The sequence below is a fragment of the Leptopilina heterotoma genome, unplaced genomic scaffold (genome assembly GCF_015476425.1).
Source record: "Leptopilina heterotoma isolate Lh14 unplaced genomic scaffold, ASM1547642v1 Lhet_45, whole genome shotgun sequence".
Lineage (NCBI taxonomy): Eukaryota > Metazoa > Arthropoda > Insecta > Hymenoptera > Figitidae > Leptopilina > Leptopilina heterotoma.
The window spans coordinates 1,549,290-1,572,093 of NW_025111086.1; the positions used below are offsets into that span (position 1 = coordinate 1,549,290).

The 22,804-nt window shown below is 23.8% G+C and overlaps 5 protein-coding genes across 6 annotated transcripts; 1 reads left to right on the top strand and 4 right to left on the bottom strand.

Moving 5' to 3' along the window:
* Positions 1 to 2,506: 2,506 nt before the first annotated feature.
* Positions 2,507 to 7,587, bottom strand: LOC122507195 (DNA fragmentation factor subunit beta). The gene is made up of 7 exons (XM_043619790.1): positions 7,292 to 7,587; positions 5,914 to 6,030; positions 5,529 to 5,630; positions 4,292 to 4,421; positions 3,994 to 4,205; positions 3,307 to 3,908; positions 2,507 to 3,113 (listed from the first exon to the last, which is right to left on the bottom strand). Exons 2-7 carry the CDS (start codon positions 5,962 to 5,964, stop codon positions 2,954 to 2,956), a joined length of 1,257 nt encoding a protein of 418 aa, XP_043475725.1. The 5' UTR covers positions 5,965 to 6,030; positions 7,292 to 7,587; the 3' UTR covers positions 2,507 to 2,953.
* Positions 7,588 to 8,066: 479 nt separating this feature from the next.
* Positions 8,067 to 10,298, top strand: LOC122507203 (uncharacterized protein CG1161). Its single transcript, XM_043619807.1, has 5 exons — positions 8,067 to 8,286; positions 8,398 to 8,519; positions 8,708 to 8,822; positions 8,949 to 9,083; positions 9,946 to 10,298. The coding sequence occupies exons 1-5, from the start codon at positions 8,227 to 8,229 to the stop codon at positions 10,093 to 10,095; spliced, it is 582 nt and encodes a 193-aa protein (XP_043475742.1). The 5' UTR covers positions 8,067 to 8,226; the 3' UTR covers positions 10,096 to 10,298.
* Positions 10,299 to 10,409: 111 nt separating this feature from the next.
* On the bottom strand, positions 10,410 to 10,709 carry LOC122507205 (ADP,ATP carrier protein 1-like). Its single transcript, XM_043619810.1, has one exon. It carries the CDS (start codon positions 10,707 to 10,709, stop codon positions 10,449 to 10,451), a length of 261 nt encoding a protein of 86 aa, XP_043475745.1. The 3' UTR covers positions 10,410 to 10,448.
* Positions 10,710 to 10,762: 53 nt separating this feature from the next.
* On the bottom strand, positions 10,763 to 11,627 carry LOC122507213 (ADP/ATP translocase 1-like). Its single transcript, XM_043619822.1, has 3 exons — positions 11,474 to 11,627; positions 11,083 to 11,341; positions 10,763 to 11,015 (listed from the first exon to the last, which is right to left on the bottom strand). Exons 1-3 carry the CDS (start codon positions 11,625 to 11,627, stop codon positions 10,763 to 10,765), a joined length of 666 nt encoding a protein of 221 aa, XP_043475757.1.
* Positions 11,628 to 13,319: 1,692 nt separating this feature from the next.
* Positions 13,320 to 22,263, bottom strand: LOC122507194 (flotillin-1). 2 transcript variants are annotated; one of them, XM_043619788.1, is made up of 11 exons: positions 22,014 to 22,263; positions 21,322 to 21,397; positions 20,966 to 21,056; positions 20,566 to 20,709; positions 18,686 to 18,805; positions 18,417 to 18,425; positions 17,659 to 17,874; positions 17,398 to 17,585; positions 17,093 to 17,303; positions 14,599 to 14,763; positions 13,320 to 14,425 (listed from the first exon to the last, which is right to left on the bottom strand). In XM_043619788.1, exons 1-11 carry the CDS (start codon positions 22,066 to 22,068, stop codon positions 14,408 to 14,410), a joined length of 1,293 nt encoding a protein of 430 aa, XP_043475723.1. In that variant the 5' UTR covers positions 22,069 to 22,263; the 3' UTR covers positions 13,320 to 14,407. The 2 variants fall into 2 exon arrangements, with proteins under 2 accessions (XP_043475723.1, XP_043475724.1); XM_043619789.1 differs by lacking the exon at positions 18,417 to 18,425 and having other exon boundaries at positions 22,014 to 22,262.
* Positions 22,264 to 22,804: the final 541 nt, after the last annotated feature.

The following is a 22,804-nucleotide window of genomic DNA, read 5'->3' on the forward strand; positions in this document are numbered from 1 at the left end:
TATACCGTTCTTCTTTATAATCCTATCGCTTTACAACTTTCATTGATTAAAAACGAAAAATCTTATAAATTGTTTACAAATAAATGTCTTTCTCTATGTACATATTAAAATTTCTCTCAATAATATATATAAGAACCTGAGTTTTCTTTTCTGCGTAGAAAAATTTATGGTTCTACATTTTATAGGAGAAATTATTTTATAAATTCTTAAATTAAAAATAACATCGTCAATAAAAATTTGGAAATATAATTCTAAATTATTTTTGATATAATTTTTTTAAAAATAATTTTCGACTCTATATTTTATAATGAGTCTAAATCTATTATATATAATTTTCGTGATAATAAGCATTATTCGCTTTTTTTTCCTCTGCAACTTTGTTAATTAAATAACTTTGTCAAGCCATAAAATATAGCAATTTCTCAAGCTGCGAACATTTATGTGAACTACCTAAACGTTATTAAAGTTAAGTGGCCTATTAAGTTGTTCATATTCATATGTAGAGTCTTTTCACAAGTGCTGGTTAAAAATATGCACAAAGGATATAATACAACAGCGATTTAACTCGTGTCAATTAAGAGAGAGGGTCTTTCACATTAGGGCATCTTGAGAATTATTATTTAAATGACAAATATTTTTTTCAATCAGTTTTCTTTGTAAAATCGTTTCTTTTTTTCTTTTTTAAAATTTTAATTGTAAAAAAAATTTTTTATTAAAAAATTTTAACTTTTTCTAAAGAATTTTATATTTAAATGAGAAATATTTTTTCAATCAGCTTTCTTTGGGAAATCATTTCTTTTTTTTTTCATCTTAATTGAAAAATTGAAGAAAAATTTAATTTTCGGGAAAGTTTGAGATTTTTTTTTATTATTTTCTCTATTTATCAATTTGAGCTTCAGATACTACATAGTTTTGTTTATTTAAAAATTTATTTTGAGTATATTTTTATATAGGTATTTACAATATTTATCTGTATATAAATTTTTAATTGCAGTTGAAGTTAAAATTTTTTTCTGTAAAGAAGACATTTTTTTTCAAGAATAAGATGCTTTTTGGTCACTTTTATAATCTTAAATTTTATTACAACCCTGTTTTGTTAACACAGTCTAAGTGAATATTGTTTGAAAATAAGAATCTTTATACGTAATTAGAAAGTAAAAATTTAATATTGATTGACTGGTAAAAATATACAATTATTCTTCATTGAGAAAATTTTTATAAAGTCAATAGTTTTTTTTTTAATGAATAAAATCCAAATTTTTGTAAAAAAGAAAGTTTTTTTAAAATCGTAAATAATTATCAAATTATTCTTATAAAAATTTCCTGCTAACTCGTCATTAATATTGTTCAATTTAAGTACACTTGTTACTTTTTACGCAAAAAATAAAAAGTCGCGTATGATAATTGAAGTGTATATCAGAACTTTAGTTCTCTACTTCTATATATTTATAAATCTAATTTTTTCTTCTATTTTTAAATCACTTTTTTTAAAGTTCTAACTTTGTTTCATTCTTTTATGGTAATTTTTCTATTTTTTACTTTTTCATTTTTATTTTCATTTTATATTTTATTTTATATATTTATTTTATATTTTATTTTATATTTTCTTTTATATATTTATTTCATATTTTATTTTATATTTTCTTTTTAAATTTCATTTTATATTTCATTTTATGACATTTTTAATTTATTTCATATTGCATCTTATTTTAATATAGTCTCTACTTTTTATTTATATTTCACTATTATTTAAATTTTTTTTCTACTTTTTTAGTTTTCTAAACATTTTCTAAACAACTTTTTCTCAAAAGTATATTTTTATTTATTTAAATAATTTTCTATTTTATATATTTGACAACCTTTTACGAAAGTGTAGAGTTGTTAGATTTTTTTTTTTTTAGTAACAAAGTGACTAAAATTATTTTTGAATACTTTTTCTCTTTACATAAATAAATATTTCCAACTGTAATTTTAAATGTTAAACTTTTAAACTCTATTTAACATTTTATTTTTATACATTTTTTTTGTATACAACTTGAAAACTAATTTTATATTTATAGACATTCCATATCAAAGCGAAAGTTCAACTGTAGATTTTTAATTAAATTTTTATTTGATTCTAAATTGCTTCCTCATAGAGGGAGTATTTTTGCTTTTACGAACAAAAAAATATATACTTTTTTCTGTTACTTGTGTATATTTTCAAAAAGAATTGTTTTGAATTAAAATAATTTATGGAAATTAAGTGTAAATTTGAAAATGATTAAGATTCATTATTGTAATTACAAAAAAAAAAAAGATTAATATTATTAAAACTGAAGATAATTAAGATTAATTATAAAAATAGAAAATAATTGAGATTAATTATTAAAATAGAAAATAATTGAGATTAATTATTAAAATAGAAAATAATTAAGATTAATTATTAAAATAGAAAATAATTAAGATTCATTATTAAAATAGAAAATAATTATGAATAATTATTAAAATAGAAAATAATTGCGATTAATGATTAAAATTGAAAATAATTACGATTAATTATTAAAATTGAAAAAGATTAAGATTAACTTTGTTAATATTTATCTGTTAAATTTTAAATAATTACTAGCTTCTATAAATTGATAAAAATGGAAGACATGATCTTTGGCTTTCATATGATACATACTAGATCAACTATTTCACAATTAACTATAATTTTTGGATGGAAATATATTCACTTTTATCTACTCTATATCTGAGGATAATTTTTAAATATTCTAAAAAGCTATTCAATCCCAATAAAGGGAATTTTTCTTTATGATTCTTAGTTAAATCATATGAAATAAGTAAAATTTGCCTCATATTTGACAATTTGACAATTTAACATTTTGCCATTTTTTAACTGCCAGTTCGTTTCGATTTGCTTTCGAAAAAATCGTGTTCGATTTTTGATCTTATCGAGTCTTTAACAGAATTATTTATGTGCACCCTTATCGTGACAGACGATATGCACTAGCCTTAAATTTTTTATCGTGAAAAGATTGTCGTAAATTTCTACAACGTCCTCCTGACTCAACTGTTCCTCTTGAGATAATTGCAGTAATTGTGGAATTAAAGTTCTCGATCTCTCGATTCTGAAATATTTTCATTTTTTGTTAATATAAAGTAAAGAAGGGATTAAATTCAAGAATTAATTAATAGTTGAAGAATAATTAAATGTTAGGATTAAATAATTGAATAAGGATTAAATAATTATTGAATAAGGATTAAATAATATTTAAATAGGGATTAAATTGATAATAAATCGATTTATAAAATATATTTTACCTGTGATCGAGATTCCATGTTGAGAAAAGAATGAGTTCTTCTTTAGATCGATAAGGATTGATTTTGTGCTTTCCATCATATGTACATTTATCCTTATTCCATACTCCATCACATTTAAATTCTCCTTTATGATCGCAGAGAGTAATCAATTTTCTTTCTTTACCAGGAGTCACTTTATAGAACGATTGGATTTCATCGTCGTCTTCTTCTTCGGTTTGCTGCATTCTTCTCGCATCTATTTGATCTGATTCTAATTCAAAGAGGCTTAAATAATCAAAGTTTCTCAATTTGCACGGACAGTGTTCGTAACATTGAAAACCACTATCAACTTCTTCTCTCGAAGCATTTCCATTATTATCATTGTCATTATTGGTTTTGTTTTTAATTTCATTTGATTCACTCGTGGAAATTTTGCTTCTATCAAAATAATGACCATAATAATGATCTTCTTTAAGTTGTAATCGAAAAAATGCAATTGCTCGTAATAAATGCTTTCTCGCTCGTCGATCGGTTGTAAAAATATTTGACGATTTTATTTGTTCCACTGCTTTTGTTAAGTACCCTCGTATTCTGTCTTGACATCTTCTGTGCATGAAAGCCTCCTTCAGTAAAAAAAATATTACAACAATTATTAATAATAATAATAATAATTAAATTGTATTGTAATATTTAATATTGTATTCTTACTTTACACGTGTAAGTTGTGTCGAGTCCTCGAAACCAATCTCCATGATCAATTCGCGAACTAAAATGAGTCTTTGAATCGTCGCTATTTAAAATACTATTTAAAATAGAAATCTTTGCTTTAAGATTTTCTGACAGGAACTTTGAAATTTCATCACCGGCCATTAAATAATCAATGTTCACTCTCTTTAGTGTCTCGTAGAGTAAATCAGCGTCTGAAAATAATTTTATATTCGTAATTATATATATGTTTTATTCGTATTTCTCACAATGTAATTTTTCGAATTTTAATTCTTCAAACCTGTCATTATTTTTTCCCCCGGTCTCTGAATAATCAATGTCGTCTGCGCTTTTAATGTTGAAAAATATTCCTCGTCTATTTCCGATCCATCCAAAAGAAAAACGCTGATTTCTTCCAATTTCCCGGTAATCTGATTGAGAAATCCAGTTATAATTTTTTGTTCCACTATTCGAATTTTCAACAAGTAAAAATTTTTAATTATGTACATAATTAATTTTACTTTATTGAAAGCTGGCTGGCTTAATATTTAATAATATATTGAGAAATGAAAGGAAATTATTTTCAATTTATAAATGAATATGTATTGTAATTATTAATTATTAATTAGTAATTAATAATTAAAATTTATTCGTTGCTAATTGATAATGAGAATAAGAATAGTAATAATAAAATAATATTAATATTCATTTACAGTTATTATTTTCTATTCACAAAGTTTTTATTCATTTGTTTACTATTTTTTTTTCTTTTTGTTTAAAATTGGTTTTTAATTTGAATATTTGAAATTTTTGGTAAATTGGAATTTTTTTAATAGACTTTTTTACAATTCGGTTATCTCAGTTTGTGAGTAAAAGTTATTAATAACTTAATGAAAGAGAAAATTGAATGTAAAGAACGATGTTATTGAAATGTGGCTTTGACCTCACGAGATCCTGTGACCGTGACATTGAAAAAGAAATGCCAATGTCCCTGGCCTCGCACGCGGCAAAGCAACCCAGCCAGCGTTCAATAAAGCTAGCTGAAGGCCAAAATAATCCTGCTCCAAGGTCAGATTCAGCGTGCGAATGTCACTTTTAAATGAGATTCAAGTCAATTTTCCCTCCAGTGAACACTATCACTAAAAATAACTTTCATCATAAAAAAAAAGTATAATATATCGTAGAAATAGAAAATATATAACAAAATAAAAAAATACGTAACAAAGTAAAAAAAAATACGTAACAAAATAAGAAAATACATGACAAAATAAAGAAATACGTAACAAAATAAAAAAATACGTAACAAAATAGAAAAATACGTAACAAAATAAAAAAAACGTAAAAAAATAAAAAAATAATAATAAAAGAAAAACGAAACATAAATTAAGAAATGAATTCATAATAACAAATCGAAAATTAAAATTACATAATGGAAGTAGGTAAAAAACTTTTTTTTTTATTTACTTGCGAAAAAGAAGCTTTTTAGAATATTAGAGTTAAATTGAGAAACTAAAAGAAAAAAAACGATGTTAGCTTACTTTTAATTTACAGCAAGCCTTTTCTTTGAGCTCCTCAAAAGTCCGACAGGCAACTCCAACTTTTCTTGTGCGACTGGCGTTTGTTACCTTATATCCCATTACCTGTAAAGAAATTTTAAACAGTTTTGATTCATCATTTAAATGAGATGAAAACTTAAAATTATTGCTTTAGGTTACTGAAGGCTGGCTGATGTTTACATTATGTAAATCGAGTTAAAAAGTTCTTTTAACTTGAAACTCGTCTTTCTAACTTTTATAAGTAGAATAAGTAGATGTTAAGTTCATCTTTGACACTTTATAAGCCTATAATTAGATACTTATTCCATTCCTTCTCAGTGGACGAGGAAAAAGGAATTTCTAATCAAATCATTCATTATTTAATTACCTCCTTTTTATTTGGAGCGCCAGTCGATCTTCGAAAATAATTTACCAACATGTTTTGAATTTTATTTTGATTATTTGAAAATTCTTTCCAATTTCTTCAATACTTGTTCTGGTTTTCCTGTGAAAGAAACAGAACTGGTAAATAAAATCAAATAAATAGAATAATAAATAAATAAAATAAATAAGAAATAAAATAAAAAATAGAATAAATATAAAGTAAAGTAAAAAATAAAATAAGAAATAAAATAAAATATGAAATGCTGCTTGAGAATATCGGAGAAAAGTACAAAAAGAAAAGGAGATATTAAAGAATAAATTTCCAATGAGATAATTTTTTAATTACGTTGCCATGGTTTTTATTCTGAGTCTATCGGATTTATTGATTCTGCATCAAAGAACACACGCGCTATAAAATGCACATTGATCATTCATGGTCAGTTTTCATTATTATTTTAATCTAGGTCACTTGTAATTTAATATTTATGTGCAAAATTTTCAAAGAGCTTTCGCGTAAATTAATTATCGATAATTTAATTTTTATAGTTTCTAGAAAGCTTCTTTAATTTTTTTTTTTCACTGGCCTAATATAAACAAGAGTAATTCTTTTTTTAACTTTATGAATTTTTCCCATTTTGAACTTTTTTTTCTTTTTAAAAAGCTTTTTATTTTCTATTCCTTGTGATATGGAAAAAATAGGACATCTCAGAAATGATGATAGCCTGAAGCCATCACCAACTTTGGTCACTATCTATGTCGTATTTAAAATTAAAAAAAAAGATGTTAAAAATAGTTTTAAAGTTTAGAAAAGAGATGACTATTTAAACATTCAAAATTACAAGAGAGTGATTAAAAGATTGAAGTATTTGAAGTGAGGAATTTTTTCAGTTAATTTACGAAGTTTAAGTTCACAATGTTTATCAACGAAAAAAAATTAATTTAATGCATTTACGTATTATTTTTAATTTAATTTTTAATTGTAAAATAATTATTATCAAAATATAAACATCAATCTTTTTTTTCCAAATATTTTTGTGTCAATATTTATGCGTCATTTTTAATTATTTTACTAAGTGGACAATTTTTTTTCGTTGATCAACGTTGTGGACTTCAACTTAGTGTTAATTTAGAAATTTATCACTCGATTTGTTTAGGGAAATTTTTTTGTTTGTCATATATAATACTATAAGTAATATTTCGTTCTTAAATTGAAAAACAAAAGCGTAAAATATTGTTAAAAAAATCTTTTCTTAAAAACCTGAGAAAGAAAACAATACTTTTCTTTTTTAGAGAAAAAGTATAAAATCATAAAGAAAATAAAGTTTTTCGATTATTATTTGTAATTTTAGTAAGATATTATTTTGTTGCAGTAAAATACTTACTTTATTTTAATGAAAATATGCTTTTTTTTCTTGTCAAGACGTAAATTTTAACTGTCAACAAACAACGAAGTAAACAAGTTCTTTAACAAGTTTCCAAAAGTTACACACCAAGGTAAAAGTAATCTTTCTCCATAAAAGATTTGCAAATTTTTAATTCCTGGAAAATTGTATTTTCAAAATTAACAACAAATTAAAATTAACAGTAAAGATAAATATTCAACAAAGAACCGTCCTTGTGAAGGCGCGGCGGCAATCTGACATTTGCTATTGTTTTTCTTTTGCCACTAGTGACATTTCTAGTAAATTTCGATGAAATAGGCGCCTAAAATCAAAAGTTGTTTTTAATTATTTAAAATCGGTAATTGAGCTGGTCAACATAAACTGGTTTCTGGATTAGTTCAAAGTAATATTCTTTCAAAGAATACTTTTCCTCTTTTAGAGATTGTAATTAAACGGTATTCTAAGTCTTCTAAATAATGGTCGATTTTATCTCTAGGGACCTTCCTTCAGGATCGTAGCTAGATGAGAAGAACTGGAGACAAAAATATTTTCTGTACTTTAAAGATACTTTAATAGTTTGCAGTAGTTTGAATATACTGTCCAGAATATAATTTTCAGTATTTAATTACAAGAAATTTGATTATTTATCATTATTAGCAACTATGATTTACTGGTACGCATCTATAATTTGCTATACTTAATTAATAATTCTGAGAAGAAAATTCTTGTTACGTTCCTGGTGGTAATGATGTTTACTGCCCTCTACATAGCTGTCATTCTGACTGACAAAAACATCTGTTAAAAAATATGGCTGCTTGTAGTGTGGATGCTGTCATTTGCAAACTCTTAAATCACTTTAAAAAGTTGTAAACAGTGTTAAGAAAATATTTCGATTTGAAGCAAGTGAATATATTCAGTATTAAGTTTTTCGAAAAATGTGGAAAAATTTGCTTTTTATAGTGCCGCTACTTTTAATATTTATATCACAGAGCGAGGTAAGTAGAAAATTACCTTTTAAAGATTATTTCTAATTTTTGTAATTATCAACAATAACATTGTGTCTTAATTGAACAATTATTAATTAGTTCGTTTATGATAAATTTCAGGCCCAATCTTACGATGATAAAAGATGTAAATGCATCTGTCCAAATCTTGCAGCAGTCCTTAATATTACAGATTCTTCAAAAATACGTTCGAATTTTATTTCGAACGTAACGCCAAATCATTGGTATTTATATTTTGTTTCATCGTAAATTTAAAATTCTATTTCATTCTATTTCATTCTATTTCATAAAGAATGGAATAAATTTTCTGTGAAATTTTTAATTACTATTCTCGAAGTTATTAAGTTTTTCGGTAAAATAATTTTTAATTACTATTTTTCTCGAAATTATTAATTACTTCTTTTTGTTGTAGTAATTGTAAGGATGCAGTTTTAAATCATCTTGGCGATAAAATTAAAGGAAAGGAGCAATTAGTCTGTCCTAGGTGTGATTGTAAATATGAAAATAGAAATACAACTATTATTAAAGTAAGTTATTTATTCTAAGGAACAATTGACAATTTTAGTGTTGTAATAACACGCATTTTACTTTGTTTTACTGTAACAATTAACGATTAGAAAAAATTACGAAACAGAATAAAATTTATTTTTCAGATTGTAGTAATCATTGTAATATGGGTGATATCATTATTAGTAATTTATATGCTGTTTTTAATATGCTTGGATCCTCTACTTAATAAGAGATTACCAAAAGCCGGGGCTGGTTATCAGGAGCATAACAACGAAGAGGTATTTTTAATCAACACACATTCGTTATCAGTAATTTATTTCTAGTTTTAGTCGTAGAATTAAAATACCTGTTATTTAGTTTGTTTCTTTTTTTTTAAACTGAAAATAACAAAATTATTTGCATTGAAATTGAAAGCAAAATCAATTGAATTTGAATTGAAAGCAAAATTAATTTAATTTGAATTGGAAGCAAAAATCAATTAAATTGAAATTGAAAGCAAAATCAATTTTATTTTAATTGGAAGAAAAATCTATTGAATTTGAATTGGAAGAAAAATCAATTAAATTGAAATTGAAAGCAAAATCAATTTAATTTGAATTGGAAGAAAAATCAATTAACTTGAAATTGAAAGCAAAATGTATTGAATTTGAATTGGAAGAAAAATCAATTGAATTTGAATTGGAAGAAAAATCAATTGAATTTGAATTTAAATTGAAAGCAAAATTAATTTAATTTTAATTGGAAGAAAAATCAATTGAATTTGAATTGGAAGCAAAAATCAATTAAATTGAAATTGAAAGAAAAATCAATTTAATTTTAATTGGAAGAAAAATTAATTGAATTTGAATTTAAATTGAAAGCAAAATCAATTGAATTTGAATTCAAATTGAAAGCAAAATTAATTTAATTTGAATTGAAAGAAAAATCAATTGACATGAAATTGAAAGCAAAATCAATTGAATTTGAATTGAAAGAAAAATTAATTGAATTTGAATTGAAAGCAAAAATCTATTGAATTGAAATTGAAAGCAAAATCAATTGAATTTGAATTGAAAGAAAAATCAATTGAATTGAAATTGAAAGCAAAATCAATTGAATTTAAATTGAAAGGAAAATTAAACTGTCTTGAATTTTTTATAGGACGATACATCATCAGCACCCGGAATGTCACATCCGATGGGTGTTAGGGGCAATGTTTTAAATCGTGTTGGACATCAACAAGATAAATGGAAACGACAAGTCCGAGAGCAGAGACGTAATATTTACGATCGGCATACAATGCTAAATTAATTAATTTTTACAGACTGCAATGAACATCTCGCAGGTACAAAGCATTTCCTGTCTTCTGACTTGTCTCATTTATATATATATATAATATATATATGTATACATACTCAAATATTTAAGTCCGTTAATTTAGTTCGTAAATGTATAAATAAATATATTTTTTAAGGTAATAATTATTGAAAATAAATGTATATGTCTATAGAGTATTATCGTTCTCTTTTTTTGTTAGCCTTTTTTTTCTTTTCTTTATCGAAAAAAATTTTTTCTTTTCTTTAACGAAAAACATTTTTTCTTTTCTTTCAAATGTAACGGGAAACTGGCAATGTAACGAAAAACATTTTGTGAATCATCGAAAGTTAATTGATTATTGATTTTTCAATTAAATCTTTTGCCACGTCGTAGAAAATTAATACGAGAGCTCCACCTGTTCCGCGTAGAATATTCGAGAAAGCTCCCTTGAAAAAAGCTTTTGGTCCTTCTGTTTTGAATGTTTTTACCCAACAGTCTATTGTACTTTGATACATCATATCAGACTTTGCTCTATTCGATTGCATCATCATTCTTCTTCTCACTGTATCGAACGGATAGGAAATAATACCCGCGAATGTTGTCACCATCTAATATGCAAAATTTATTCATTTTTCCAGGTGTAATTAACTTTAATTATTAATTAGAAAAAATAGTTTCGTACCTCGGCGATAAAGAAATTTATAATTAATGGCGACTCTTTAGGATTTGGCAATTGGCTCTTTAGTGTGTCGTAGAATCCAAAATATGTTGCTCTGTAAATTACGATTCCTTGAACGCTGACGAAAAATCCTCTGTAGAGTCCAATTGGTCCATCGGACTTGAAAGTTTTCTTCATGCAATCTATCATTCCGGAATATTCTCTATTCTTCTCCTTTCCAATGTCTGCTGCTAATCTGTGAAAACAAATTTATTTTTCGATACGTTATATTTAAATTTTTTTTTTTGGGAGAATTTAAATACCGTGTTCGTGCATAATCGAGAGGATAGACAAAAATTAAGGAAGAGCCTCCTGCTGCTCCTCCGGCTGCCAAACTTCCACCGAATTGTTTCCAAAAATCATCTTTCGGCACACCGTCCAAAAAGATTTTTTTGAATTTGTCCTTAAAGGCAAAATTTAGAGCTTGAGTGGGAAAATATCGTATCACGTTTGCTAAATTCCCTCTCCAAAGACTGAAGAATCCTGTTTCTTTAGGGACTCGAATTAGCACGTCAAGAAGCCCTATTTTTATTTTTAGTATTATTTTTTTTAATTTGAAAAAAATATATTTTTTAAAAAATATTTTTTAAATAGAATTTAAATTAAAAGAAGTAAAGAAAATATCGAAACTTTAGGAATATTAATTTTACGTACCTTTATATCGTTGTTCAGCTTTAATGTGCTGAGAAGTTTCTTGTACTTGTAGGAGAATTTTCACCCGCTCAATTGGAGCGACTGCAGTTTTTGAAATTGCAGCAGAAATTCCTCCAGCTAAAAAGTCGACCAAAAACGATTTGTACTCGTCCATGTTTCTTTAAAAATAGATTGCTATTTACTTCCTTCTTCAAATTTGTATTGAACACCTGATAATTAGTGCTTTTTGACAATTTCAAAATTGAAATCATTTTCTTAACAAAGAGGAAAAAAGTACCGTTAGGATAACATAGAAATTGACACTATTTGACAATATCATTATGAAAAATGATGTATACTAATTTTATTTCTATCAATTTCTATGAAAAATAATTATGTGAAGTGAACCGAAAGTCATTCAATTGTTATTCTGAAAATAAAAACTTAATAGAAGTTTATTCTAATTTAATTTTAAATGAAATTAATTTTTTTTTTAATTTTTAAATCAAATTTAATTATTAAAATAAATTTTAGATAAATTACATTAAACAGGGTTGCCACAGGTCAGGGAATTCAGGGAAAAGTCAGGGAAATTAGAATTATTGGTCAGGGAAATCAGGGAAAAGTCAGGGAATTTTATTAAAAGTACTGGAAAAAATTAAATTATATTATTTAATTAAATTAAATTTTTGAGTCTTTTTTGTTTACCTCATAAACTATGAAATTTTCAAGAATTATAATTCAAAACCTTCAATTTTTTCTACTTTTATGACAATAATTTCTTTTTCAATAACTTAATTAACTATTAAATAACTTAATTCTTGAAAAACTATCATAAAATTAATATTTATAAATTATTTAATGAATAATTTTACTTAAAAATTTCAAAATTAATTGCATTTCAAAAGAGAGTTGCGTTTATAATCTTCATAAATAAATGAACTTCAAAGGTCAATTATTTATGAAATTTTAATAAAATTCTTCCCAAAAATTCAATTCTTTTCAAAAATAAGCATTTTCAAAGGAATTCAATTATTAAAAAATTTTTTTTTTAATTCTTTGTCACATTTCAATTATTTTCAATTTTTTAATGAAATTTCTCGGTGGAATTTAATTATTTTCAAAAAGTTTTTTAAAAATTCTGAGAAATTCAATTATTTTAAAAAATTTGAATAAAGTTGTTCACAAGAAATGAATTATTTTCGTAAATAATAATATTTTTCTCCAGAATTCAATTATTTTCACAAAAAAGTTTTTTCATAGGAATTCAATTCTTTAAAAAAGTTTTTTTTAATTCTACGTCAGATTTCAATTATTTTCAATTTTTTAATGAAATTTCTAAATGGATTTTAATTATTTTCAAAAAGTTTTTAAAAATTCTGAGAAATTCAATTATTTTAGAAAATTTGAGTAAAATTCTTCACAAGAAATTAATTATTTTCATGAATAATAATATTTTTCTCTAGAATTCAATTATTTTCGCAAATAAATTTTTCATAGAAATTCAATTCTTTAAACAAATTTTTAATAAAATTTGTTGCAAGAATTCAATTATTTTCTCATCTTAAATTTATTATAAAACATGAAGAAATCGATTGCTCCGAGTCGAAGACTCGGAGTAATCGCTCTCTTCATGTTTTATAACAATTTTTTTAAATTTGTTTTATTTCAAAAAGGTTTGAATTTGAAATTTTTGAAAATCTTAATTCGTATAGAAAAACACAAAATTAAATTTTTGTGGCAACCCTGTTAAATTAATTAAATCAAATTTTAGATAAATTACATTAAATTAATTAAACTAAATTCTAGATAAATTACATTAAATTAATAAAATTAAATTTTAAACGATAAAAAAATACAGTTTTTGTTCATTTTATTAGTAGCTTTTATTTTTTTCAAACTTGAACTTTTCTTTGCTATATTGTAAGGCTTTGCACATGGTCTTACGACTATTCATAAGTTCAAAATTATGTTTAGCAGACTAACTATATCTAGAGAATTTTATCGGCATTTTTTTTTTTTTTTTGCATATTATATTCTATTATAAGGGAAAATACAATATGTAGTTCATTTTTCAAATAGAAAAAATATAACCGAAGGTACATACGATTTTTGGAGACTAGATACGTATTTTGGACACTGACACAAAGTGATTTGGTACTTTCATCTCTAAACACTTAATTAGTAGAGGTTTTAACATTAAGAAGGTACACAGTGTCACAGAATACTCAGAGGAATGTCATTCGGCACATCGTGGCATAAGTTATTTTTTTTTTCTTGTCAGATCAAACTGTTTCTAAAGAATTTTAATCAAAAAATTCTTTCATAAATTTCTTAGGGTCCAACTTATTCATTCCGTTTTTTTCTCTCAATATTAATCATTTTTTTCATTGACAAAATTTACATTTGTGGAAATGTAAATATTTTTTTCCTCCAACTTTCCCTTAGAATTAAATCAAAGGAATAGTATCATTGTTCATTAATTATTCATTATTATTCATTAATCAAATGAATTAATTTAATTAATTTAATTAATTAAATGAAGAATGATACAATAACCAAATTTGTTTCTTAAAAATAAAAAAAGACGATACAATTTTGTTTTTCTAAATTGTCGATTGCAATAGATGGACGAATTCACAGTCACTGCCATAGAGTAAATATACATAAAAAAATTGAATTAAATTCATTATTGTGCGAAAGAATTTTTCTAAATCTAACGACCAAGTTTAACATCTATAGAGATAAAAAGAAAAGAGTATATATTGTCTCGAAAAAATGATAAAAAATGTTGAATGGCAGTAAAAGTGTTGAGAAAAAGTAGCAAAAAGTCACGTAACTTATTTTCTAGTATAAAAGAAGATTTTTTAGAGACAGATGATTTTTTTAAGCATCATTAACAGAGATTCTGCAGTTTTTGGAAATATTTTCCAGGAAAGTTTCTTCCATTCCCATTTACGCTGCATGAACGGACTGAAAAAGAAAATTGCAGATAGAAATATAAAAAAAGGTTATTAAAAACGTGTGATGCTTTAGCAAATTTCTTTAGATGCTCCAATTTTTTTTTTTTTTTTTTTTTTTTTTGGTTAAAAGCCATTTCTCTTTTTGTTAGTCAGCAAAGCTCAATGAACTTTTGTTGAACATACTTTCGCGATGTCAACACCGGTCAAATTTTTAACCAATGCCGGAACACGGTTTACGATATTCAAAACCTCCTCGGTTAATTTCTCAGCACCAATTGCACCATTGCCACTTGAAACCATTGTTATTTTCTTCGCCTGCGAAAGTGGAGCTGCGACTTCAGCAGCAACCTGAAATTAGAGTAGAAAAGTAGAATAATTAAATTATTAATTAAAACAGGCTTCGCACTCATCTACTAAAACCTACTATTTACTACTTTTCTATTAATTTAAATTTGCTAATACTAGAAATCAAAAAATTATTCACAAAAATTATAATCATATTTTTTAAAAAGGTTCAATTATTTTCAAAAAATATTCAAAATGCAATTATTTTCAATATCTAATATTTTCATAAAATTTTTCAAAAGAATTCAATTATTTAAAAAAAAATTGATGAAATTCATCAAAAATTCAATTATTTTCATAAATAATAAAATTTCCACATGTATTCAATTAATTTAGAAAAGCATTTTCGAAAAAATGTCGAAAAAATCAATTATTTAATAAAATTTTTATAAAATTCTTTTTCACAATAATTCAAATACTTTCACTAATAATATTTTTCATGAAAATTCAATTTTTAAAAAATTTTTTTGATAAAATTCTAAGCAAGACTTCACTTATTATTTTTGTAAATAATAAAACTCATCAAAGAATTTCAATTATTTTTAATACTATTGTAAATTAATTAATCGAAAAAAATTCAATTATTTTCACAAATAAAGTTTTCCACAAGAATTCAATTATTTAAAATAAAATTTTCATAATATTTCTTATATTTCGAAAAAATAAATTATTTAAAACAATGTTTATAAAATTCTTAAAAAGAATTCAATTATTTTTAAAAATGACAAAATTTTTCACAGAAATTCGATCCCTTTTAAACATTTTAATGAAATTTTTCGCAATAATTCAATTATTTTCATAAATAATAAAATTATTCTCAGAAATTTAATTATTTTTGAAAATTTTAATATAATTCTAAGCAACTATTTAATTATTTTCATGAATAATTAAATTCTTCGCAGGATTTCAATTATTTTTAATACAATTTTACAAGAATTGCACAAAAAATCTAATTATTCTTAAAAATTTATTTTTTGTTCTTCGAAAAAATTAATTATTTAAAAAAATGTTTTTTTTTAATTCTGTGGAAGAATTCAATTATTTTAAATACAGTTTTAATTAAATTTTTTTAAATAATTCAATTATTCTTTTAGACTTTAATAAAATTCTTCCCAAGAATTCAATTATTTACATAAATAACAAAATTATTCCCGGAAATTCAATTATTTTGAGGCATTTTAATAAAATTCTTTGCAAAATTCAATTATTTTCATAAATAAAAATATTTATTACAAGAATTCAATTATTTTTAAAGGTAATAGATTTCTTCTTAGAAATTCAATTATTTAAAAAAATTCTAATATAATCGTTCACAGAAATTCAATTATTTTTAAACATTTTAATAAAATTTTTCGCAATAATTCAATTATTTTCATAAATAATAAAATTCTTCTCAGAAATTTAATTATTTTTGAAAATTGTAATATAATTCTAAGCAACTATTTAATTTTTTTATAAATAATAAAATTCATCGCAGGATTTCAATTATTTTTAATACAATTTTACAAGAATTGCTCAAAAAATCTAATTATTGTTAAAAATTTATTTTTTGTTCTTCGTAAAAATTAATTATTTAAAAAAATGTTTTTTTTTTAAAAATTTTGTGGAAGAATTTAATTATTTTAATAAAATTTTAATTGGATTATTTGTAAAATTTAATTATTTTTAAAAACTTTTCGCAATTTAATGAATTTCAATATCTGTTATTTTCATAAAATTTCCAAATAGAATTCAATTATTTAAAAATTTTTTATAAAAATCTTCGTAAGAATTTAATTCTTTTCATGAATAAAATAAAAGTTTTTCAGGAATTCAATTATTTAAATTAGAATTTGCATAAAATTAATCGAAAGAAATCAATTATTTAAAAATTTTTATAAAAGTCTTCGCAAGAATTTTTTTTATAAATATTTAATATTTAATTTTTTATAAATATTTAAATTCTTTCATGAATAATAAAATTCGTTGCAGGAATTTAATTTATTGGCAGGTTAAGAAAGAAGTAAATATTTTTGATAAAAATTAGAAAAAAGTCAGGAAAATAAAATATAGAATGGAATTTTTGTTAGTTTTGTTAAGTGTACTAAAGTTTTTGTAAATTGTTTTGTAAACAGTTTTTTTGGTCATCAAGTTTAATTTTTCGATAGCTACTTTTTTACTACTTTTTTTAATTTGAAAGATACTTTTTGCTAATTTTTTAAAATTAATTATCGAGTGCAAAGTCTGTTAAAAATAAAGTAATAATTGATGGAGAATTTAAGAATATTCGGGATAATTTCTTTCTACTTTTGAAAGTTTGAGAAAGAAGAAGAGAGGAAAATCGAACGAGTACCTTTGGTAAAGTTTCAAGTAACATGTCAATCATAGCGGCACTCTTGTATTCGCTCATTGCAGCAGCTTTCTTTGCCATTTGTTCGGCTTCAGCCTTTGCTTTCGCCTCGATGGCAGAAGCTTCTGCGTCTCCTCGAATTTTGATAGCCTCGGCCTCGGCTTCTGCCTCCATCACTTGTCGAAGTCTATTAGCTTCAGCAAGTTTCTCTAATCTTCATCGTTAATTAACAGGAAAGTTTTAGATTTTAGATCATTTAGAATTTTAGAAACGAATTTGTGCTAAAAAATAAACTTAGGAATTTTTACCGGTATTTTTCAGCATCCGCTGGACGTCGCACAGTTGCGTCCAATTCTTTAATACGTCTCAGCATTTCCTGCTCGGCGACAGCAATTTCCTGACTACGCTCCACAACTTTAACTTGCATTTGCTCTTCCATAATTCTCTGCTTCGTCTTGGCTGCCTGAAGTTCAAAAGCCATTTCTGCCTCTGCTTTCTAGAAGGAAATTTCGATAATAAAAATTTATGTAAAAGGGAAATGAGTTCAGAATTTTTTGGTGTTGTCTTACTTTTGTTTGCACTTCGACATCATAAGCGGCTTTCTTCAATTCAAAATCACGTTGAGCTTTCGCAATTTCTGTATCATTGAGAAAACGAGCAGCCATCCTCTGCTCTTCTGCAATTGCCTCTCGAATTTGTGCATCTCGACGAGCTTCTGCTTCTCCAATTCTTGCGTCTCTTTTAACTTCAGCTGTTCGAGCCATTCCGAGGGCTTTCAAATAACCCTAAAACGTATTTAAAATTTTGAATAAATATTCAATTTTTTTCCCCAAAAAATAATAGAATAGGAAGTACAGGATCAGGTTGTATGTAAACATCTATAGAGACTTAAAATTAGATTCAAATAATCTTCCTAAAATTAATTATAAAAATTATTATACATCAATATTATCGTGCAAAAAAATTCGTGACAGAGTGTACTGCTAAAAAATAATTTCTAATTTAGAAAAAAGAACCACAAAATTAAATATTGCAAAATACAAAAAAACAATTTATCAATTTGAAATTTTTCGGCAAAATCTAATTTCACGTAAAGCAGTTTCTTGTTTTTTTTTCTTTTTATTGTTTTTTCAATAAAAAGAAGTGCGCAAACGTGCAAAAATAGTGCTGCACTACAAAAAAAGATAAAACCAGTTTGAAAAATGTTTCCTTTGTTTTTTATAAAATGTCCTTGGTTTTTTTTAATAGTCTAGAGATATTTCTTCTCAATAGGAGTTTTTGGCAGGGCAGGAAGTACTGCTATTAAAAAGAAAATAAGTGAACGTACCTTCGAACCCTGCAAGTAGCAAAACAAATCTCAATTGTATAATTATTATAAAACTGTGTTTCATCATTAAAAATAAAATGAATAATGCTTGTAGTGAAATTTTGAAAAGAAAAAAAAATGGTAAATAATAATTTTATCTAGAAAAGAAAAAAGTATAAATTTTTCTATCTAAAGGTTGACTATATTCTATTTAAAGAATAAATTTTCAATTCCAATTCTTGATGCAAGCAAGCAATTTTGTTGAATAGAAATATAATAAATTAACATACTTCCTCGTCTCGAATATCTTTCAGTGTATACGAAACCACTGTTATTCCCATATTAACAAGATCACTGCTTGCAACTTCAAACACTTCCTTGCTAAATTTCTTCCTGTCTTTGTAAATTTCCTGGAAAATTTTTTATTAATTAATTACTTATTATCTTGTTATTTTATTCCAATTTTTTTATTTTATTCTTATTTTGTTTTCATTTTATTTTTATTTTACAGGATTGCCACAAAAATTAATTTTGTTTTCCACTAATTTTTCCCTGGTTTCCAGAAAAAATTTTTAAATTTTTTCTGGCCCTAAATAGGATTTCAATTATTTTTAAATTTTAATACAATTAAAATTAAATTCTTCGCTAAAATTTAAATATTTTCAAAATCTACTATTTTAATAAAATTTCTCAAAAGACTTCACTTATTTTAAAAAATGTAACACAATTCGTTGTAAAAATTAAATTATTTTTATAAATAATACAATTCTTTACAGAATTTCAATTATTTAAAAAAAATTTAATAAAATTCGTTGCAACAATTCAATTATTCTCATAAATAATAAAATTCTTCACAGTATTTCAATTATTTAAAAAAAACGGAATGAAAATTCGTTGCAAGAATTCAATTATTCTCCTGAATAATATAATTCTTCACAAAATGTCAATTATTTTTAAAAAAATTTAATAAAAATTCGTTGCAAGAATTCAATTATTCTCATAAATAATAAAATTCTTCACAGGATTTCAATTTTTAAAAAAAAATGGAATGAAAATTCGTTGCAAAAATTCAATTATTCTCCTGAATAATATAATTCTTCACAGGATTTCAATTGTTTTTAAAAAAATTTTAAGTGAATTCTTCGAAAAATTTCTTCAATTAAATATTTAGAAAATAAAAACTTGAAATAATTTAAAAAAAAAAATTCAATTAAACTTTTTCAAAAAAAATAATTTTACAGAATTATCAGTTAAAAGTATAAATAATTTTTTAAAATTCATGCTACAATGCTTTTAATATTCAATTATTATCTAAAATTTTAACTGAAATTCATTTTTAAATAAATTTCTATTTGAAAATTCTACGAGAATTCAATTATTTAAATACAAAAATAAATAATTTATTTTATTATTGAATTTTATCAAAAAAATTTTAAATAATTGAATTATTTAGACGAATTTTAATAAAATTTTCACATTTTTTGAGGAATTTGATTAAAATTGTAGGTATTAAAAATAATTAAAACCCTGCGATGAATTTTATTATTTATGAAAATAATTAAATAGTTGCTTAGAATTATATTAAAATTTTCAAAAATAATTAAATTTCTGAGAAGAATTTTTATTATTTATGCAATTAATTGAATTATTGCGAAGAAATTTATAAAAAAAATTTGTAAATAGTTGAATTCCTGTGAAACTTTTATTATTTATGAAAATAATTTAATGTTTGCTTAGAATTTTATTAACACTTTTTTAAATACTTGAATTCTTTTGAAAAATTTGATTAAAATAGTAGATATTGCAAATCATTGAATTGAGTAAAATTTTTGAAAATGATTGAATTTTTGCAAAGAATTTTATTAAAATTTTTGTAAATAATTAAATTTTAGAGAAGAATTTTATTATTTTTAATTAAAGATAATTGAAAATTTGGACGAGAATTGTTTTTTAATTTTTGAACATAATTGAATTTTTGCGAAGAATTTTATTACTTTTGAAAATAATTGAATTTCTGCAATCATTTGTAATTTCTCCAAAATTAAATTTTTTCGTCAGTACTTTAATAAAAATTCCTGACTTTTCCCTGATTTTCCTGATGTCCCTGACCTATGGCAACCCTGTTTTATTATTCAAGTTTTATCAGTGAAAAATTGTCAGAATTTATTACCTCCACTGTCATGCTTCCCATTATTGCTCTTTGATGTCCCTCTAATGTTACCAATGCAATATTGTGAATTTCATCTTGAGATTTTCCCAAAAATTGTTCACAAGCTGTTGATAACATTTCTTCATTTTGTCCTTGAATCTTTACCTACAAAGATTGCAAATAAGAATAGGAAATATTAAAATACAACAATAAAAAAATTAGTGTAAAGACAAATAAAAATAGAAAATAAGACTAAAATGCTATAATCAAAAAATCTAGTGTAATTACAATTAAAAAATACTAAAATGCGACAATAAAAATGTTTAGTACAAATAAAAATAGAAAATATTAAAATGGTGTAATAAAAAATTTAATTAATTAAAAAAGTTTGCGAAAATTGATATTTTTTCAATTTTCTTACCTGTGCTATACCAGTTACTGAAATTGGTACTCCTTGACAGGTATAAACAGTGGGACTTTCTACCTGTAGTGTCATTGTATTTAGTGAAATCCTAAAATTAAAATAATGAGTTATTAATCCATTAGAAATAAAATTTGTTTTATTTAGTAGAAATTTATTTAATAGAAATTTATTTAATAGAATTCTATTTAATAGAAATTTATGTAATAGAATTCTATTTATTAGAAATTTATTTAAAAGAATTCTATTTAATAGAAATTTATTTAATAGAATTCTATTTAATAGAAATTTATTTAATAGAATTCTATTTAATAGAATAAAACGAATCAATTATTAAGTTACAATATTGAACGCACTTTTGAACTTGTTGAACAATGGGCCAAACAAAGACTCGTCCTCCAGGAACTAACAGTGGTTTCCCATAACAGCATCCTAGAAATTCATTTAAATTTTCAACTTTTTATGAGAACGTTTTATTTCTTTTAAGAGACATTTTTTTGATTTTACAAAAAAGTGAGTAATTCACTAAAAATTTGTTCAAATTAGGTTTGATTGTGTTTCAGAACTTCGAAAACATGCATCAAATATTATTATAAAGATTAATTTAAACCAAAGTTGAAATTACATTCACAGCAGAAGTTCAAAAGATTCTATTTCTACTCTGAAGTGAATGTCAAAACATTTTCTGATATCTTGTATAAAAATGAAAAATTACGAAACTAGATTAGAAATTAGATTTATTCTTTTTGATTTTATAGTAAAAGTATGATTATTGAATGAAATTTAATTGAATTTGGGTTATTAACATTCGATTTGGATTATTAATATTCGATTTGGGTTATTAACATTTGTAAAATGTTAATTTGGGTTAACATTGCATTTGGATTATTAATATTAACATTGGATTTTTCTTTGTTTTTTTACAGAGATGCTCCTCCCAAAGATTATCTTTACGTCATAATAGAAGTTCGATGGAGAAACATGTTTTTATACAATTGACAAAGCCGGTTTTACATTTGTATATAGAAGTGCATAGAAAAAAAATTACCTGAAACAACGAGAGCTTCATTTGGACCGCAGGTAACAAATCCACAAGTATCCATTGCTAAAACGAAAACAATATTGACGATTTAATAGTAAAATATTTTTTAACACTGTTGCACACTCTTTCACAATTTGTCTAATTGTCAATATTGAATATGACTAATAGTTGGAAATTCTATGTAAGCGATATAATACAGATGAGCTGTTATTTAGTTGTGTTTGGTCGTTTACACATCAGCGCCAGAGTCGCTCGCTGTCAAACATGGGCGTCGTAGTATGGTCAGGAACGTGTTATAAATTCAAAGCTAATTCCATAAGGAAAAAATTATTCTCAAAATTAATTTCTTAATTAATGTGTTTATTGAAATTGGTTTACTTTTGTTTTCTATTTTTTATCTTCAAAGTCTATGAAGTTTTTTTCATTTTTTCTTTTTAAAAGTCATTATTATTTTTGAAAGAATTTTAAAGGGCACCATAGAAAAATATCACGTCATTGATTATGGGAAGTTCACAATTCATTATACATTTATTATTATGTAATTGATTAAAATCTTCAAAACACTTCAAAATGAGTTTTATAATTTGCTTTTTTTCTTTTGAAAAAGAAATTTATTCAGTTTTTTTAAATATTAATTTTTTAAAACGACATTTTTAAGTTATTTTTAATTAATTTTCCCTAATGTTGTTTGGAGAATTTATTAATTAAAAAATTAAGGAATTAATTTATTAAATGGGTGATTTAATTATTTTTTAATTTAATTAAAATTAATTAATTTTTTGTTCTTTTAAGAAAAT

Bases quoted from the DNA above. Each gene is read 5' to 3' on its own strand.
- LOC122507195 (XM_043619790.1), bottom strand. From the start codon at position 5,964: ATGTTGGTAAATTATTTTCGAAGATCGACTGGCGCTCCAAATAAAAAG. The intron at 4,422-5,528 runs GTAAGCTAACAT...TTTCTCAATCAG, and splicing joins AGGCTTGCTGTAAATTAAAA to ATTACCGGGAAATTGGAAGA. The intron at 4,206-4,291 runs GTTTGAAGAATT...AATTATTTTCAG, and splicing joins GGGGGAAAAAATAATGACAG to ACGCTGATTTACTCTACGAG.
- LOC122507203 (XM_043619807.1), top strand. From the start codon at position 8,227: ATGTGGAAAAATTTGCTTTTTATAGTGCCGCTACTTTTAATATTTATA. The intron at 8,823-8,948 runs GTAAGTTATTTA...TTTATTTTTCAG, and splicing joins GAAATACAACTATTATTAAA to ATTGTAGTAATCATTGTAAT. The intron at 9,084-9,945 runs GTATTTTTAATC...AATTTTTTATAG, and splicing joins AGGAGCATAACAACGAAGAG to GACGATACATCATCAGCACC.
- LOC122507205 (XM_043619810.1), bottom strand. From the start codon at position 10,709: ATGGTGACAACATTCGCGGGTATTATTTCCTATCCGTTCGATACAGTG.
- LOC122507213 (XM_043619822.1), bottom strand. From the start codon at position 11,627: ATGGACGAGTACAAATCGTTTTTGGTCGACTTTTTAGCTGGAGGAATT. The intron at 11,342-11,473 runs GTACGTAAAATT...AAATAAAAATAG, and splicing joins AGCTGAACAACGATATAAAG to GGCTTCTTGACGTGCTAATT. The intron at 11,016-11,082 runs GTATTTAAATTC...TTGTTTTCACAG, and splicing joins CTCGATTATGCACGAACACG to ATTAGCAGCAGACATTGGAA.
- LOC122507194 (XM_043619788.1), bottom strand. From the start codon at position 22,068: ATGGATACTTGTGGATTTGTTACCTGCGGTCCAAATGAAGCTCTCGTT. The intron at 21,398-22,013 runs GTAATTTTTTTT...ATGAATTTCTAG, and splicing joins TGAAGCTCTCGTTGTTTCAG to GATGCTGTTATGGGAAACCA. The intron at 20,710-20,965 runs GTAAGAAAATTG...CAATCTTTGTAG, and splicing joins CAGTAACTGGTATAGCACAG to GTAAAGATTCAAGGACAAAA.